At 38.6% G+C, this 19,955-nt stretch overlaps 1 protein-coding gene across 1 annotated transcript; it reads left to right on the forward strand.

The window, feature by feature from the left end:
* Positions 1-2,186: 2,186 nt before the first annotated feature.
* On the forward strand, positions 2,187-19,212 carry LOC149815940 (cytochrome b-c1 complex subunit 7-2, mitochondrial-like). The gene is made up of 4 exons (XM_089989659.1): positions 2,187-2,410; positions 2,486-2,643; positions 18,661-18,708; positions 18,957-19,212. Exons 1-4 carry the CDS (start codon positions 2,314-2,316, stop codon positions 19,023-19,025), a joined length of 372 nt encoding a protein of 123 aa, XP_089845785.1. The 5' UTR covers positions 2,187-2,313; the 3' UTR covers positions 19,026-19,212.
* The last annotated feature ends 743 nt before the right edge of the window (positions 19,213-19,955 follow it).

The raw sequence follows: 19,955 nt of genomic DNA on the forward strand, positions 1-19,955 counted from the left end.
CTATTAAAAATTGAAGTACATAAGACCTAACTTTGAACATAAGTTAAAAATGAAAAATCACTATTGAAAAACTAAAATACATGATATCTAACTATGAACATGTATTAAAAATGGAACTCTACCATTAAAATTTGAAATACATGAGATTGAACCATGAACATGTATTAAAAATGAAAAAAAGTAAAAATCTACTATTAAAAATTGAAATACATGGAATTCAACCATGCACATATATAAAAAATGAAAATCTACCATTAAAAATTGAAATACATGAGATTCAATGATGAATATGTATTAAAAATAGAAATCTACCATTAAAAATTGAAATACATGAGATTCAATCATGAATAAGTATTCAAAATAAAATTCTACCATTAAAAATCAAAATGCATGTGATTTATCCATGAGCATGTATTAAAAATGAATATCTTTAATTAAAAATCAAAATACATGAGATTCAACCATTTGAAATTGCAAATAGTCTACAAAATGACTAGAGAGAACATCTAAAAGTATGCACAAATATTTTCCCATGTTTATCCATACTCATAACCACATGTATTACCATATAAATATATGTAAGTATGCAGACAAAAGTTAAAACATGAACAAGAGTTATTGAAAAATCACTTCTTTTGAAGAACACAACCTCACAAAAACACTAGCACAAGAAAAAATCTCCTTCTCAAAATTATGTAGAGTGAAGTCCGTTGATGATACCTCACCCTACACACTAGAAAAGAGAATGAAGCTAAGCTAATCTTAAAAAAAAAATCCAAGGCAAAATCATGGAAGGAGAGAGAGAGAAAGAAAGAGAGAGAGAGAGAGAGAGAGAGAGAGAGAGAGAGAGAGAGAGAAAATGAGGAGAGAATGATCCCTCTTCACCTTTTTGGCTCATATTTATAGAGTTAGCCTAGGGTTTGAGGTAGATGTGTAGCTAAGATTTAAAGTATGAAATGAAAGGTTGAGATAAAGTCAAGCCCTCCTCTCAAAATGCTACAAGTTTCAAAAAAATAAAAATTGCTTCATGTTTTAGAAAAAAACTTTATCTACTTTGAGTGGATCATTGAGATCCATACCTAAGCTCTTAGAATTTGCATGAGTGGAGGATCCTCTCATGCGTTTCCCAATGCACACCCCTCCCCATGTGCACATCGCATAGGGGAGGGCTCCACATGGGAGGTCGACCCCCACTTGAGTGCTTTCCAAGGTTTTCTTGGAAACCAACTAGGTTGGTTGGTCTAGTTCCAAACCACCCCCCCACAATGGGTTTGGGGTTGGATTTAATCCGATCCAACTCCATCCCAACTCCAAACCTAAATCCACTTCTTTTTAAATATGCATTATTTATTTTTTTGTTTCTTTATATATATATATATATATATATATATAATGAATCTCTATGTTCTTCCCTATTGGACCCTCAATTGTACCCAAATCCAATTGGCCCGAATCCAACCCAATAAGAATTAAAATAATGGATACATAAGATTTTCACTGCATATATTTTTTTCATTTAATTAAATTGCACATCTGTTTATGTTTTGACAGAGTGATTAGCTATCATAGCCAATTTAATTTGATCATATAATTAATAATTTGATTTATTTAATAATTAAATTAATTATTCATAATTTATTTGTCAGATGACCCATAATAGATAATTGTTCATAAATCAAGTCAAAAAAATAGAAATTAAATCCCTACTCACTTACATAGGGCAATCACGTCATTAATTATCAACAATACCTACAGGTCAATTAAACAAGGAAAATTTATTTTTTTTCATTGATTACAAAAAAATTTCATTAAAATTCTTGAAAATTTTCAGGTTTTACAATAACATCAATTAAAGTATTTATATAAAAAATAATTTTTTCTTAAATTATTCAAATTTTAAACTTTTTTAATATTTAGATTCAATCCGAGATTCATATCCAGTGTTAAAATCTATAATAAATATAATAAAACACTGATGTTGGCAGAGTTATCGAACCCATTATCCATGTGTTAAGCTATGTACACAAAGTAAAAATCAAATTCGTAACACAAAGAACACTTCTTGTCCAATCAAAACAACCACTGAATAAGCCAAAGAAGACAAAACATGTGTTTGGTCTGTTGTGTCTGCTGTTCCGTCCAATCTTGAACACAGTATAAGAAAAATTGCCATTTTCGTGGTTATCGCTTCAATTTCTTTTCTTGAGCGATATAGAAGCCTAATAACGAGAGCCTTGTGGAAAAATCGAGAGAGAGAGAGAGAGAGAGAGAGAGAGAGAGAGAGAGAGAGAGAGAGAGTTGGGTGTTCCGCTCATGGATGCGTTCTTGAAGGCATTCTTCCTGAATCCATCCCGCAACTGGTTTGCTGCCCAGCACTGCAAAGCCCTCTCCAAGCGCCTCAAGAAATATGGTTTAACTCTCTCTCTCTTCCTTACCCCATCATTGGAATTTGGGATTAATCGATTGATCTTCTCTTCGTTTTTAGGGCTCCGTTACGACGACCTCTACGACCCCATGTACGACCTCGACATCAAGGAAGCCCTCTCTCGGCTCCCTCGCGAGGTTGTCGATGCCCGCAACCAACGCCTCAAGCGCGCCATGGATCTCTCCATGAAGCATGAGTACCTTCCCGAAGAATTACAGGCAAAAAACGATCACTTGTATCTCTTTTGCTCGCTCTTCTCGATATTATTTCATGAATTTATACTCTGCATCAGAAAGTAACATTTGGGGTGCCCATTTTTCTACTAATTTGGAACACTAGTGTTGCGGATATGAGTAGTTAGTTTCTTGGGTAATGTTTTCCTGCCTGCCTTGTATACCGTCGTGGAATTGATGTTAAAAAAAGGCCTGCGTTCCTTTACATTTTGTGCTTGTAGAAATATTATAATACTAGATTTTTCCTGCTGATACTAAGTGATTTAATAACTGAAAGCGTCCGGATCCAGCTCCGTGTGAATATGGCGCCAAGAAGATTATGCTGAATCAGCAGAAATCAAGCAGGATAAGCATTGAAGATTGTGGCGACAAAATAGATAGGCAGCCAATTTTGAAAATCTGTTAGTCTCCTTTGATTGAAGCTTAAGATTAGGAGATTACAAGGAAATTAGTGCTAATGTAATCTTCTATGAGTTGTAATTCTGAAGTTCTATATATATTGGAAAACACCCTCAAACACGTATGTGAGTGAGAGTATCTTACCTGTCGTGGACTTGGGTGCACTGTTGCACTGAACCACGTTAAATCTTTGCTTTTCTATTTGTGCGTAAGTGTGTTTATGGTATCAGATTATTACCGTGGTAGGTAAAAAAGCTCTGCTTTTTATTTACCCATGACATCCACCAATGTCTCTGGTTGAATGGTGCTGTCTTTGGTGTGTCAAAATATCCTTATCCGTGCACCCTTAATGTGACAAATTTTGTCACACTGAAGCTCAATCCGAGCAACTTTCTTCTCTGGAACACCCAACCCTTGGGTCTGATCAATAGCCAAGATATACAACAACAACAACTACGCCTTCGTCCCAAAACAATTGGGGTCAGCGATATGAACCCTCAATAGCCAAGATATGCTTGGCTTTATTGATGGTGAATTCTCTATTCCATCTGAAACTGTGCAAGTGCTAGATGGAAATCAACCGAATCCGGAGTTTCTTGGCATGGAGAAAATCCGACTGCTTGCTTCATGGTTGGATCACCAAAACCTTATCCGAAGAGGTTCTATGTTTGGTGGTCAGTCTGCAGACATCTCGAGATGTTTGGAACACCTTACCTCTTTCACTCATGTATCACAAGAGCGAGAATTCATGCTGGTGTAGAAGTTACAATTGCATCGGAAATGAGATATGTCCCTTGCCTATTATATCCGTGGATTCAAGACAATCTGTGATGTACTCATAGCTATTGACAAACCTGTGGAGGAGCGTAACAAGGTCTTTTGGCTCCACAATGGGCTGAGAGTTGGGTACGATGCCGTTGTTACTACAATGCTGAAGCCGCCAACACTGCCTTATGAATAGGTAGTAGCCTTCCTGTAGGGTCATGAGACCATGCGGTCCCTGCATGCTGAAGGACTGAAACAAAATGCTGCATTCTTTGGTCAAAGAGTGAACAACCAGAGAAATGGAAACTTCAACAAGAGACAACAGCTCAGCTCCAAAGGCCGTGGGTTCATGCAGGCTAGCCAATCTGCTAGGCGCTCTAATCAGAACAAGGAAGGTCCAAAGCCTGAAAATCAAGGCGAAGATCAAAACAGTAAGAATCAGAATTAGTCTAGGCAAGGAAAGGAGAAGGGAGTGATATGCCAAATATGCAATAAAATGAACCATAATGCATGAATTGTTGGCACTGGTTCAATCATGCGTATCAGTCAGATGATGTTCCGCAGAGCCATGAAGCTTTCTAATTCTCAGGACCAACCAGGCCTGGTTCTCAGACACAGAAGCGACATCTCATATCACCACTGATTCAGGTAATCTCAAAAACTTGTCTAAATATTATAGTCCAGAAAAATTCATGGTGGGAAATTGAGATAGACTTGCGATCACCCATGTTGGAACTACTAGTCTTGACATTGGTGACAAAAAATTGAGGTTGGATAATGTTTAAGTTGTGCCTGAAATTAAAAAAAATATAATCTCTGTTAGTCAACTAACTTCAGGCATGCCGTATGTTTTTGAGTTCTCATCTAGTGGCTTTGTACAAACTCACAATGTGGTAGCAACAGGGAGTAGAGTTGGTGATTTGTATAGGCTGAAGATCGAACAAATAAAGATGCTGGTCAACTTGAAGTGTTCTATTCCTCAAGGTTTCAGACAGTTGACAAGGATATTTGACACCAACGTTTGGGCCATCCACATGCCCAAGTGGTAAGTTTCCTTGAAAAAAATAAAGTGATTTCAATAAGTTCCAAACAGCCCACTATATCCATTTGTGTGAGCTGTCAGTTAGGAAAAATGTGTTGTTTACCATTTCTTCTAATTCAAGAACATTGCAATATGCAATGAGTTATTTGGCAAAGTTCATAGTGATGTGTGGGGTCCAATCCTGATTGTTTCTCATCAGAAATTCAGATTATATGCTTTGTTTTTTGATGAGTTTTAACATTACACGTAGATCTATCCACTAGGACACAAGTTAGAACTCTTCTCAAAATTTGTCGAGTTCCATAAAATGGTCCAAAATCAATTTGAGAAAAATGTTAAAAATTTTCAGACAAAGGTGGAGAGTTTTGTAGCAATGAGCTAAGTGAATATCTCTAGCAAAATGGGATCAAACATCTCAAGGTGTGTTCCAAAACGCCCGAGCAGAACGGTATAGCTGAAAGTCGTTATCGATCCGTAACTGAACTGGGTCTTACAATGATTTTTCATGCTTAAACCCGAGTTTAGTATTGGGTTGAGGCATTTCTTACAGCCATATGGCTTATCAATCAGCTGCCAACACCAAACCTGAACATGAAATCCCCTTTCAAGCTGCGAACACCACATGCTCAAACCCCAATTCGGTTATGTTTGAATTAAACATGTTACATGTTGTTCGATAAGGCGTGCAAGGCATGTATGAATATGATATTATGATATTAAATATTGTTGTTCTGTAAGGTGTGTACGACATGCATGAGCTTGATAGTGCTCATATTTGAAATTATGGTTCATGGAATCGTATGGTGCCTAAATGCTTATAGACATGTGATGTATGTTCATACTATAAGGCATGCAAGACATGCATGTACATTTGAGTGCTCTTGAATGAGCCTTTGGTTGATGGATCCATGGGGTGCGAAACGTGCACCATGATATGATACACACATAATTTGTTGATTCGTCTTCATCGGCGAGATGCTCAATTGGTTTAAAGACACCAAAGCATTGGTGGATGGGTTATGAAACATACTAAACCATGTAATTAAAGAGACCTAATACCCATCTATCTTCCTAGTCTACCTTGGAGAGGGTAAGTGGTACAACCCCGAGTGACCATAATATATATGAACTTTATCTGTATATCTGTTTTTTATTATTTGTGAGAGCAAGGTGTATCACTGGTCCTCAGTCTTTTGGGAGTAGAGGGTCAGGACTGCCAATGTGTCCTAGGTGGTAGATTCTACGCTTATTGCAGTAGTTAGCAGATGCATCCCAGTATTTATGTTTCTACAATAGTTTCTTCGTGGTCACAGACCACCTGCCTTGGCTTAGTGACCAATTAGACCTACGAAGAATTTAAAATACATAGAATAACAAACACCTGTAGTGCTTTCTTTTGGTACCTGATCCCATGTGTACCCGATGAGATTGTAACAAGAGAAACAAAAACCTCACTTAACACAATTGTGATGAAAACATGTCCTAATTATTCAAACATTGAAGGATGGACATGATCATGTTTTAATTAGCAATATGCAATGCTTATGTATGAAATGTTGTAACATGTCTATCATATGAGCTTGATGTTTGATGGGGAGAATGGTGGAGTGCATAATCCATAGGTGTCGGATGAGGAGAATGGTGGCGGATGTCGGCTGGAGCTGGAGTGGTGTTCAGTTCAACACCCAGGGTTAAGGAAGAGGGAGAGCCCATTTCCAAGGGGAGAGGGGAGCCAGGTGAGCGCGGGTAGGGGGAGCTGGTCCATGGAGTCGTCCCTCACTTGATGGTCGACACCAACATCAGCAGGCCATTAAAGTCGATTAAAAGAGGAAAGGCCACCACCCGCAACAACATCCAGAGGGGAGGAGGTGGCACCAGGGGCAGGTCATCCGTCCGACAGGGGCAACTCCGACGAGGCGACGATAGGGAGCATAAAGGGTTCAACATCCCTAACTAGCTGAACCAACCCCTTATTGGGATATCCGATCAGAGACAGTTTGAAGTTTCGGTTCAGTTTGTTGTTCCTAGTCGACCTAGATATTTGGTTCCATATTGGGTCAGGTCCATATTTGGTTCTAAATTGGGTTGGATGGGTTGTAGCAGGTCCATATTTGAGTTATTAGGTGTTGGATCCAGATCGAGACATAATAATTGACCCAGATCCCTCCAGATTTCAGGGACAAGGTGGGTAGAGGAGGTAGAGGGGTTGTTAGGTCCCACAAGATCCACATGTCGTTCAGGGGAGGGCCAGGAATTAGAGGAGTTGGGGGATACGATCGGTTGGGAGAGGGTAGTGGGGGCGGTGAGAGGGTTTCAGTTTGGTGTGTCCATGTGTGTAGGCTAAACCAACCGAAATCCAAGAATAGGAAAGGGGACCACCATAGGGGGAGAGAAAAAAGGGGTTGACGGTTGGCTCTGGCCAATCACAGGAGACCTAGAGGGAGAGGCCATCGAGAAAGGTGGAAGAGGATGAGGGGTATTAAAGGGAGGTGAGGTGGATGAGGGCCCAATTATCAATCTTAGGGATTCTTGCCAAATAGAAATCAATGAGAGCCAACCACCCAAGATGCTCTCATGATTATTGCATACATTGAGAAATCCCCCCATCTTTACTTTTGAGGAGGGCCCTTGATCAACTGCTGGTCTATTTGAAACCACCTCAGCAGGAAACCTATCCACATGCCCATAGTGCAGAATGTTGGACCCTGGGGTCTGCTCATGAAGCCCCATCTCAAGGTGACTCTCCGGTTCACGTGCCAAGGCAATGATTGCCAAGCCCTCTCCAAGGCAGGACTCCGATGATCGGAAGGAAGGCCGACACTGACGAGCTTCGAGCAGGGACCTTGATCGAAAAGGCCACCAGAGGCAGCCGGAGAGGAGGGGTCCAGATCAAGGTTACCAGAAGCGCCAGACCATATGGGGAAGCGCGCTTTCCCAATGTGCATTTCGAAAGTGCGAAACGTGGCGCTTCCAAAACGTGCAGGGAAGTACACTTCCCCTTATTTTTTCATTTTCTTGTGTTTTTAAAAATTTTCTTACTTATTTCTCTTTTTTCGCTTCCCCCTCGCTTCTTAGTTCGCTTCCAGTTCGCTTCCTAGATGATTCCTGGTTCGCTTTTAAGTCGTTCTGCGCTTCTCGCTTCCTAAAATTTTGAAAGTGCCTCGCTTCCCAAATTGCTTCCTACTCCCGCTTTCCCGACTGGCAACTCTAGTCCAGGTTGATGTTGCAAGGTTGCCAACCCGAAGCATCGCACATGCGAAGCTTGCTGCAAATCTGGCCAAAGAAGATGATTCTGCTTTCTTGAGTGTCTTTCTCAAACTCAGGGTGTGCGGCTGGTTGGGAGTGAGGATCTAATGGTGGGGAAGATGATTGCCCGGGCCGATCTGCCTCAGCGTTGAAGCTGGCCTCCTTGCCATGGTCACAACGTCTTCCGCAGGTCCTCCTATGGAAGTTAACATAACAACAAGAGAGACAGAGCCAGTCTCCATTGTGTCCGCGCTTGTGCGGGCCTTTCTTGGCCATTCCCTCATTCCATTTCATCCTCTTGGATTTGAACACAGTCCACCCATTTTGCGATACTTGATGATTGTCGCTACCCCCAATCGATCTATCGTCACAACGCACAACTGTGAAGAGATGTGGGTTGCATCTTTCCTGGCTGAATCCACCATGAGCATTTTGGCACATATAGATCATTTAGGGTTGCACATGAGGGACACCACCAGCCCCTGGAAGCTGGACAGAGACGTTTGGTAAATTTCATGAGCCTAATGGTGGTCTCGTCACACTCATGGCCTGACGTGTTCCGATGACTATTCCCAGTTTGAAGAAGATCCATCTCGTGAAGAAAGGCAGCATGTCTGGCCACGTAAGGCCACCTGCTTGGACGCTTCTCACAAATGCAGGTAACCAATATTCAATGAAATGGTTTCAGTCCATTGAGATTAGACGAGCCTGTAGAGACCATAGGTGAAGTCAATTCACCTCTCTAGTTTGTCTCCAGTGTATCCCCCCGCACTCTTCTCAATGTCTGCAGAGACCTCATGCTGGAACAGCCATAGCTGTATCTTGGTTTTTGACGTTCGCTGCCAGCCTAGCCCCAAGAGAGCGAGCAGCAATGTCCGATAACGACATAGGTGGATGTTCCTTTTCTGATCTGACCACCTCCGCATAGGTTTTGGGATGATCCTCATTCTGCATCACTGTTAGATGAACCCTGATCTGCCTATTGACAATGGAGACAGATCGTCTGAACTTCGAAGAATCTGCTGTTGACCTCACTGATCCTATCCTAGATTCGTTCATCCAAGGGTCTTGGAATTTCATATTCATATTACCTTAATCTATCGGCTGCTGCCAGAAACTTTCAGCTTCTTTCAACCAGATAATCTCTAAAACCCTACACTTCCGTTTGTGCTACAACTGCCATGTTTTGGGTCTAACCTAATCTTTTGCCAAAGCTTTCTTTGCCACATCGAGAGTGGTTTTATCAATATATATTTTTTATGTGCACTGTCCAGTAAATTATAGCTAGTAGATCAATTCACTTGGGTTCCAATGTTTTCAGAAAAAAAAGGTCTCACGTTTCTCTACCTTGAGCAATGGGCAGGAAACAAGTGATTTAGAAAAGTGAAATCTAAACTAACCGGCCATTTTGTGAAGAAAACTTGATTTAGCAGGAAAGTGAAGGGCAATATGACTGGTATATAGGGGGACACAATACAGGGGCCAAAATGGGTGACATAAGTGAGGGGGTTGAAGAAGAAAGTGTTAGAATTCATAGAATCTGATATTCAATCACATGAAGAGAGAGAGAGAACGAGAGGGAGAAAATATGTTGCTCCAGAGAGGCAAGATTCCTCACACAAGAATCGGCGCACCAGACTTCACATTATATATTTGTTTAATACAAGGATTAGGGTACCAAAATACCCTTTTTACAACTGATCTAAATTACAATCTAGCCATTAATAAATATAGGGCATTCCTGTGAATAATAAACATGGATTGGATCTGGATCCTATATCCAGACCCAAAATATTTAGATGACTTCTTTTCACCCTCCCTCAAGTTGTATATGGTTTTGAACCATGAACAACTTGCCTTTCAACATCCAAAATCTGTCCTTAGTTAGTTCCTTTATAAACGCAACTTGATCAGCAGTCCGGACAAACTCAGGTTCAATCTCCTCTTCACCTTCTGTCTTACAAAATGTTGATCTATTTCAATATGCTTGGCACAACCGTGATAAATGGGATTAAAGGACATGTTGATGGGGCTTTGATTGTCACATAAGAGAAGAGATCGGGAGACCGATTCTCCTGCTTCTGTCAACAAGTGCCTAATCCATGTTGCCTCGGCTGTGGCAGCTGCCATTGATCTATATTCGACTTCTATGCTCGACCTGGCAATGGAATTTTGTTTCCTATACTCCAGGAAACTAGGTTACTAATGAAAACACAATAGTTGGAGACAGACCTGCGTTCATCTAGATCTGCCCAGTCTGCATTCGTGTAAACAACAAGTTCATGTGCATGCTATCCATTCATCCTCTTTCTATACAGAAGACTATCTTTGATAGTTCGCTTCAAATATCGAAGAATACGTTTAACAACTTTCATATGCCCAATACGCGACTCATGCATAAACTGAGACACCTGATTAACTGAGTAAACAATATCAGGCTGAGTGAAAGTGAGATATTGCAGCATCCCTACTATGCTACGATATCTCGTAGGATCCTCGTACAATTCTCCATCTTGGGAACTGAGTTTCTGATGAAAAACACTTGGTGTGCCTAAAGGCTTGCAATTTTTCATACCTGCCTTGCTGAGAACATCAATGGTATACTTATGTTGGGTGAGAGTCATTCCTTCAATAGTCCTCTCAACTTCAACTCTAAGAAAATATCGCTGTTTACCAAGATCCTTCATCTTAAATCTGTGATTCAGGAGCTCTTTGACCTGCTCAATATGATCGTTAGAGTTACATGTAATGATAATGTTATCTCATGTATCAATAACATGGTAACTACATCTTGGCATTGGAATATAAATAGAGAGTGGTCAAGAAGAGATCGACTAAAACCATATTTTTGCACTTCAAGAGAGAAACTGTCAAACCAAGAGGGAGATGCCTGCTTCAAACCATATATAGCTCTCTTTAACCTGCACACATATTCCTTAAAGTCTCCTTCTTCGTATCCAGTGAGTTGCTCTATTTTCACTTTTTCTTTCAGATCCTCATGTAGAAATGCGTTTTTTACATCAAGTTGACTAGGCATCCACTAATGCTCCATAGCTAATGATAATATAATTTTGATGGTGCCCATTTTCACAACCGGACTGAAGGTCTCATTATAGTCTTGTCCTTGCTCTTGTGTGAAACCCTTTGCAACAAGTCTCACCTTATATCGTTCAATAGTGCCATCCAGTTTGTACTTTATTTTATACACCCACTTAGACTCAACTACATTTCTATCATGTAGTTTGGTACCACATTTATGAAGGGGCTCCATTTCTTCATTCATGGCTTTGATTCATCTTTTGGAATTTGCGTCTTGATAAAATATTGTGGGTTGATCTTCCTTACCCAAAGAAGTTAAAAAAAAGTTGGAAGTCCATCGAGAAATTCTCATAACTGACCCATCTTTCAATCGGATATCGAGAGAGAGTAGATCTTCTGACATCAAGGGTTGAAGTGGGGATAGAAAGAGAATTCATCTCCTGGTTAAAAGTGGGGGATACCTCATTTTCTCACCAAGAATAAACAATGCCTTTATACCTTTCGGGTGTCAAGAGTGGTTTAGATGTCATACTTTTCTGAGTAGTATGTTCAACATCAGACATGGTTTCTCCATTCCTTTGAATACATTCTGAAGGACAAACATCATCAGTACTAGAAAAGAGTTCAGAATTCAACCATGGGTGATAAACCTCAACTCCAGAAGAAGTGTTAGCATGATGATCAAAGTTTAGTTCATCAAAAACAACATTTCTAGATATTTTGATGCGCTTAGTGACAGGATCATAACATCTGTATCCTTTATAATAATTTGCATATCCCACAAATCTGCACTTCAAGGCCTTGTCCTAAAACTTATGTCGCATTAAACTGTCAATATGAACATAACATACACAACCAAACACACATAAATCATGATAATTTGGATGAACTCCATACAACGAAAAGTTGGGTGATTTGTTTTCCAAAATAGTCATGGGTAATTGGTTTATCACATAAACTACTGAATGAAAAACTTCTGCCCAGAAAGTAACCGGAAGATTAGTGTCATGCATCATACTCATTGCACTCTCGACAATATGACGATGCTTCTGTTCAACAATCCCATTCTGTTGATGTGTATGAGGGCAAGATACACTCCTACTTGTTCTATTAGTTTGGAGGAAATTAATAGTCATTTGAAGAGAACTCACCCCCTCCATCACATTGGAAACCGAGAATATTTTCAGAAAAATGATTCTTAACAAGGGAATGAAAATTTTGAAACAACTTAAAAGTCTCAGATTTGCATTTTATAAAGAAGATACACGCGTAACGAGAATAACTATCAACAAATATAAGATAATATCTAATTTCAGACATAGAGGAAACTGGAGCAAGACCCCAGACATTAAAACAGATGATTTCAAAAGGTCTTGAAGCTCTTTTATTATTAGAATGAAAGGGTAGAACATGACATACACAAAAGACAACTAGAACATTTTTTATCATCGACACTTAATCCTAAACTTGACTTGGGAATGAGACTGTTTGAGACAAGCTTTTCAATAAAACGACTACTGCAATGACGTAGACGACCATGCCAAAGATTTGGCTCAATACATTCAGAAACACTAAAGACACTCTTAGGAAGCATTGAAGAGGACGATGAGGTGAGCTTTAAGGTGGGATCAACATGCCGAACACGAGTAGAAGGATCCTCTTGGAAGACGTACATCTTGCCCTGTTGAATTCCTAATGTTTTCCTCGTGCGAAGGTCCTTGACACGAACAGAAAAATGAGTAAACTCAATTGAAGCATTAATATCATCAATAAGATTAGAAACAAAAACAATGTTTTTATTAATATTAGGAGCGTGAATGACATTCGAGAGACTGAGAGAGGATTTTGACATTAGGAATAACAGAGTTTCTAATATGAGAAATAGAGTGGTGAGATCCATCCCTAGTGGCAATACTATTTCTACCAACATAAAGAACAAGAGTTAGGAGCTTACCAGCATCACCAGTAACATGAGTCGCTATCCCAGAATCAACATACCAAATACCCTAATCATTCTGTTTTAGGTTTAATTCAGTTAAGGCAGACAATAACAACTCATTTACTTTTCCACTAGTTTTTGAATTATTTGTCCCTTTCTTTGCCTCTGTCGGCAGTGGTTTTTCTATATTTTGAGGATTAAACCAGCGGTTAGCCTTGATATGCCCCCTTTTGTTGCATAAAAAAAAGGTGAGTATTGTCCTTTGCCTCTGTGAATTAGGAGGTATGTTGGGTATAGGTAATATTCCACAACCTCCTTGTCAATTCCTTCCTTGACCTCCCTTTCCTCGAAAATCATAACTTTCACGTCCTCGCATATAAGCAACCCCTGTGCCAAGCACATCTTGTGTTCTAACATGAACATGAGTCTCTTCAAAAAATCCCTTTAAGGTCATCTCATATTGAAAAAGCTTGGCACCTAGATCTTCAAATGTAGGTAAATCTGGTAGACACAATAAGGAAGTAATAATCATGTGATAATCGAGCCCCAGCCCGCTCAAAGTTTGTTGCACCATATCTTTGTCACTTACTGCACAACCCACAATGGTTAGTTGATCTGTAATAGTATTTATTTTGTTCAAGTATTCTATGATAGTCATGGAGTCCTTTTTCAACATTTGAAATTCCTCCTTTAAAAACATTACCCTGGCCTGAGAAACTTGTGAATATGTCTGAACCAGTCTGTCCCATAACTGCATAGTTGAATAGTCATCTGGAATTGCCAAAAGCACCTCTTGTGACAGTGTATAAGTAATATAAGCAACCAACGCTTGATCTCGTTTCATCCAGGTTGCATACTCTGGATTTCTAACATATATAACAGAAGATTCTCCCTTACCGTTCTTGTCTTCTTGTGATATGAACTCTGGAGGAACTGGAATAGAGTCATCCAGATGTCCAGAAAGATCCTGACTTATGAACGGGATGATGTGCCTCTTCCAAGTTAAGAAATTAGAGTTGTTCAGCTTCTCAGACACGAGTTGATTAAGAAAACTTGAGAAAAGGCTAGATTGGGAAGAAAACAAATCCATATTCTAAAGAGGGATAAAATCGAAATTCAAGAATGAATGAAAACAAAAAAAGAATGAATTCAGAACAAAATTTTAGTCGTAAATAAATCTGTTGGATTCAGAACAGAAATTTAATTTCAAATAAAATCTGCTGCCCTTTTTTTTTTGTTGACGATCTATAAACCAGAGGCAGTAAACCAGACCTTGCTGTAAAATCTGATGTGAACAATGTTCAATCAATATTGAGCACATCACTTAGATAAGACGTTGCACTTTTTTGAATCACCATGGGATGAAAAAAATCCAACAAAGCAATCAGCAAAGAAGAAGCTGATCAGGAAGATAAAGAAAAAGAAATTTAAGGAAAAAACAGGTTTGACATGACCCTCTTTTTGTTTTGGAATCACGCCTGGATCAGGATCTGATCTGATGTAATTTTATTTTATTTTTTGTTATGAATTCACGCCTGGATCAGGAAAAGACAAGAAAGAAAGAAAGAAAGAAGGATGTTGAGAAAAGATTTTGGCAAGAAAGAAGAAGAGGAAAGAGAAACTATTTCAGAATAACAAAAATGACAAACAAGATTAGGGTTAAATGATATAAAATAACCCAAAGAAATAACGAAAAATAGGAAAGAAGTAAAGTCACGATTTCAAGAAAATAACGTGAACAAATCCGGGATTTAGAAATAGCCTTACCGAGATCTGGTTTGGCATCAAAAGAAGAATGAAAGAAAGATTTGACAAAGACTATAAGCGGAAGTAGGGATGGAAACAAATGAAAATGAATTACCTTAGGAAGAGACAAGAATCTCGATTTTGATGATCATAAAGAAGTCACGATCTCCAAGACTGGATCTGCTCCTCTGATACCATGTTAGAATTCATAGAATATGATATTCAATCACACGAAGAGAGATAGAACTAGAGGGAGAAAATATGTTGTTGTAGAGAACCAATATTCCTCACACAGGAATCGGCACACCAGACTTCACATTATATATTTGCTTAATACAGGGATTAGGGTACCGAAATACCCTTTTTATAACAGATCTAAATTACGATTTAGCCATTAATGAATATGCGGCATTCCTGTGAATAATGAACACGGATTGGATTTGGATCCCAAATCCAGACCCAAAATATGAAAGACGACTTCTTTTCATAAAGAAAATTGATATGTTCTTGAAGTGTCTTGGGCCTACAAAGTAAGCAAGAGAAAGCGGTCTTTGAATCTACAAAGGATAAAGAGAAAAAGTTTTCTTGAATCCGCATGGTAAATATGCTCCTTGAATTGACAAAAAAGAGCATAACTAATTTTGTTTGATAATTCAACTTAATGCCATTTTACAAAAGAACGTTGTAGTCCTTTTTTTCAGCCAAAACCCTAATAAAAAATAAGCTACTGTCATAATAACTAAACCTACTTAAACATATCTAAGCATTATAAACATAAATTCAAGTTGAAAGAACACAAGTAACTACAAAATAAATGATCAAGATCATAACATCAATGAAGTTAGGGTTAATAATTTCTTGATATATAAAAAACTTAAATTTGTCAAGAAGAAATCCTGATACTGAGATCTACAATTATGGTTTGTACATAGAATGACCTCATTCCTGGTCTAGAATTACCTTGTTGCATTTCCAACCTAGGTTGAATGTTCCATTGCTCCTAATGCACTATTTGAAAGCCGGTGTTGGAGATGAGAGGGGTGATAGGAGTGAAGAGAATGGGTAATGAGACTGGAGTTTTCAACTACATCCTTGTGAGGATGTAGTTGAAAAGGGACCTATTTCCACTCCCTTCTCCACTCTCATCATCATTCCCATCTCCCAAATCTTGGGTCCCAAACACCAATGGGGATAGGTAGGGTAGGTGGGATTCACTAAATCCCCATCTCTCCTCCCATCTCCGGCTCCCAAGCAGAGCCTAAATGAAGCAACTGCAGCTAATCATGTGCCAATTATGGGAAGATTGCATCATTAGTTATTTTCAGAGTCTATGCATGCAGACGTTTCCCTTATTGTGCACGTGTTTCCCATGTCGACTTGACAAGACAACTATGCAAATGCTAGAATGGCCACAACTACTCTGTGTACAATGAAACCTATAGTTTATATTTAGAATATAAAAAATCATAAAAAAATATATAAGTATGAAAGACAGTACTAAAGAAGTAAACATGTAAAAGAACACATTGAAATCCTAATATTGTGGAAACAGGAGATAAATTCAATTTGTCACAATCTATTGGGAGTTTCATGCTTGGTGAAAATTGCGAGAAATCTATTTTTCGCAGGTGCAATCAGGCGTGTAGGTGTACAACCTTCTAGGGTGCACCACCACATGTACTTGACAAATGCTGCTTCCGCCACTGCATGTAGTTGAGAAATGCTACATCCACAATAGATAAGGACACAATCACTCCACATTTGGATACATATAATTAGTTGAGGTGCAAACTGAGTTAACATGCACTTTTTATCTAGTTGATCAGATCTCATCAACCATGCCATAATTGAATAAATTGCACCATCCATTATTTTCATGTGTTATAATAATTTCAAAGTTATATTGTTATCGCCTATTTGGACATGTAATCATTTTGTTATTTATAGAAATTGATATTATTAGAATGAACTTTTTCTTTGATAATCTTTATTAGAGTTAACTTGGTTACAAAGGGTTACCCCAAAACCATGGGCACTGACATCTTTTCCATTTTTGTTGCAATATGGATAGATTTTACTCATGAAAATTTGTTTAAAGAAAAGGCATTTTTTATAGGTAAAATAGTTACACCCCTAGGGAGCATAACATTTTTTTACCCAGATAAAGATATTTCAAAATGGTAGGCCCACATGCAAGGAAAAAACCCAGAGGAAATAATATCTGAGAACTTTTTCTCGTTCATTGAAATGGATCTTCAGGGCATGTTTGGATAAGGGCTAATTGGTGAAATTAAAGGATAGATAAAAATCCTTATTGATGAGGATTCTATAAAATAAAAATGGAAATACCTGTGATGAGGATACTTCTAAAGGACAGATAAGAATTTTCATTGCCACCTAATAGGTGGTAACAGGTATTACTTGCTAGAATTCTTGTTCATGAACATTCCACTGGGCTTACAATTCCCTTGTTTGGGTGAAATTGGAAAAGGAAATCTAGTGAAGTCATTCCCTTGCTTTTTCGAAAACACAGGTGAGATGACCTTTTTAAGGTGATACTGATTACCACCTATCTAGGGTAATCATGTTTGTCCTTTTTCTTTCTGATTGCCTAGGAATCCTCATTAGTATGCAAAGGCATTCTTAGAAGAGACAGTGACCTTATGCACAATTTCTTCCTCTTTGTTCTTCTTATGCAAGCTCTATTATGGATGTTGGAGATTAAAATTTTCATGGATAGTTTTTGTTGCCAGATATCTACTCTTACTAGGAAACCAGGATTCTTGATGCAAGAGAATACACAATTCACATGCACTATGTCAGGGATTTGAAGAAATGCTACAACCTTACCTCTGTCTAAGTCTTCAGGCAAAGCGTGACTTGTAAATGTTATTGACATTTGTCTAAAATTTCTTGTCAAAGGTGCATAAGACTTGCTTATGACTGTTCATACAAATTCTATAAACCTTTTTCAGATATCAGTTGTTACGGTTTAGCTAATAATTGTGCTGTAAAATCTGTTAGTATAAGGTTAATCCAGGTTGTTGGCCCCTGGTTTTTGTCTACATTTGTCAGGTGTTGTATTGTGTGTAGCAGCCACGCTCTTGTCCTTCATCAGTAATTTCTTTCTCAAGAATTTGGATGGTGTCTTCAAGGTGAAACTCTGTTATTTCAACCATGTTTAACATAGGAAAGTTGACCTTATTCTACATAATGTTATTAGACATGGGTTAACCAATGCTGATTTTAGGAAAAGAAATTTGATTGAGAAGAATGTGGTTGTGTATGGAGCAAAAGATCTTGATTAGGAAGTTGATTTTAACCACTGGATTGTTCTAATAACTTGTGTTTCAGGTTTCAATTCATGCTTTAGTGAGTCAGGCACACATTTCGTGCTCCCTGCCAGATGGGATCACACCCTTGTAGCACTTAAAATAAAATCAATAAATGAGTGGATTTGAATGAGGGCTAAAGGTCATACCGTTGTTAAGGTATGGTGTGTATATATATATATATATATCAATCCAGGGTCAGAGTTATGAATTAGTAGATGAGGGCTAGAGGACTAGTACATACACAAAATAAAAAGCATAGGGGTGATATTATTAGTCATGATTAATGTACAATTTTTTTTGATAATTTATGCTGTTACTTTTGCATCTATTTTCAATAATATGTTTTACGTTGTTCATCCCAAATATTGCTAAATCACATATTAATTTATCTTCCATTTTTCACATTGGCGAACCCAGTTAAGCTGTCATCATGAAGGGTGTTTCAAGTCTTATCTGTTGTAATGAAGCCTCAATTTTCTTCTTTTGTGCAGGCCCTACAAACACCCTTTAGAAGCTATCTACAGGAAATGCTGGCTCTTGTAAGTACTTGTTCAATTTTTTGTTCTTGATATGTTGGCTAGTTGCAACAAACATTGTATTTTCTTTGTGAATCTGTTGTAATCTCAATTGTGAATTTGACTGTTTATACCTGCTTTCGTGGTTCACTTTACACAAAAAAAAATCTTGTTTTCCAAACTACCAGTTTTGAGTTGCTTGGAACTTTCAGCAATGACTTTGTAGTTCAGGTTGTAACCAGCCAAATATTGGCACTGTTTTCCATTTGAAGGTCAAGAAGGAGAGAGCAGAGCGTGAAGCATTGGGGGCACTTCCCCTGTACCAACGCACTATTCCTTGATTGTCAACTAGGTTTTCTGAGTTAAGCTGATCTGTAAGTAGAGGAAAGATGCATAAAACAAATCTCTGTTGAAATTTCTACTGTTAAATGGATCAGTTTTAGACACGAAACATTCCTTTTGATATTCTTGTTTCTTGGCTCTAGCTGTTCCCTTCAATAATATATTTCAAACCATTGATAGTTACCTGTATTGATTTTATTACCTGTGATGCTGATCTTCCTCTTCAAAGCATGTAATCATAGCGTTGTTTTCACTCTTCCTGCTAGAGAACAATTAATTAATGATGATGATGATGATGACGACTGGTTTTATTAGCCCATGGGCTTAATGGTCGATTTGATTGGGGGAGGAGTGGAGCTCAAGCCGGAAGTCCTATTTCTAGTATGTTGATGCATGCTTTTGTTTGGTGGTTGAATAGTTGTTTTCACTTTACTGGGTTTATCTGAAACAAATAGAGCTCCTTGTGGTGCCTGCATCTGCCGGTTGGTCTTGGTCTTCAAGGGCCAACAAAGTTCTATTCAAACCAGCTGGAGTCCAAGAAGTGAAGTAAAATCAAATTTGTGCTTTTCACTGTTGGTCCATTTAGGGTCTACATCCTGACCCAGCATATAGTGAACCTTGTGTAGTACTGGTCTGGTGGTCTATATCTGGTTCAGATAAGGTGGTGAGCCCATCTCTAAGCTTGAGTCAAACATGCATCTGGTTGAAAATACTTGCACTATGTCCAGCCTGGGTAGGCTTTGGATCTAACCTGATGAGCTCTTGGTTTTACTATGTGGTCCATTTCAGGTCTCCTAGTCAAGACTAGGTCTGGCAAATGATGTGAACAGCTCGTCTCAGTCCATTAAGTGCTGATTCGGGCTTGCAAATTTGGCGAGCAAAGGCATGAGTAGCTCATAAAGGTCAGATGAGCCAAGCGCGAATGAAGG

The sequence above is a fragment of the Nuphar pumila genome, chromosome 15, assembly GCF_984573655.1.
Source record: "Nuphar pumila chromosome 15, dmNupPumi1.hap1.1, whole genome shotgun sequence".
Lineage (NCBI taxonomy): Eukaryota > Viridiplantae > Streptophyta > Magnoliopsida > Nymphaeales > Nymphaeaceae > Nuphar > Nuphar pumila.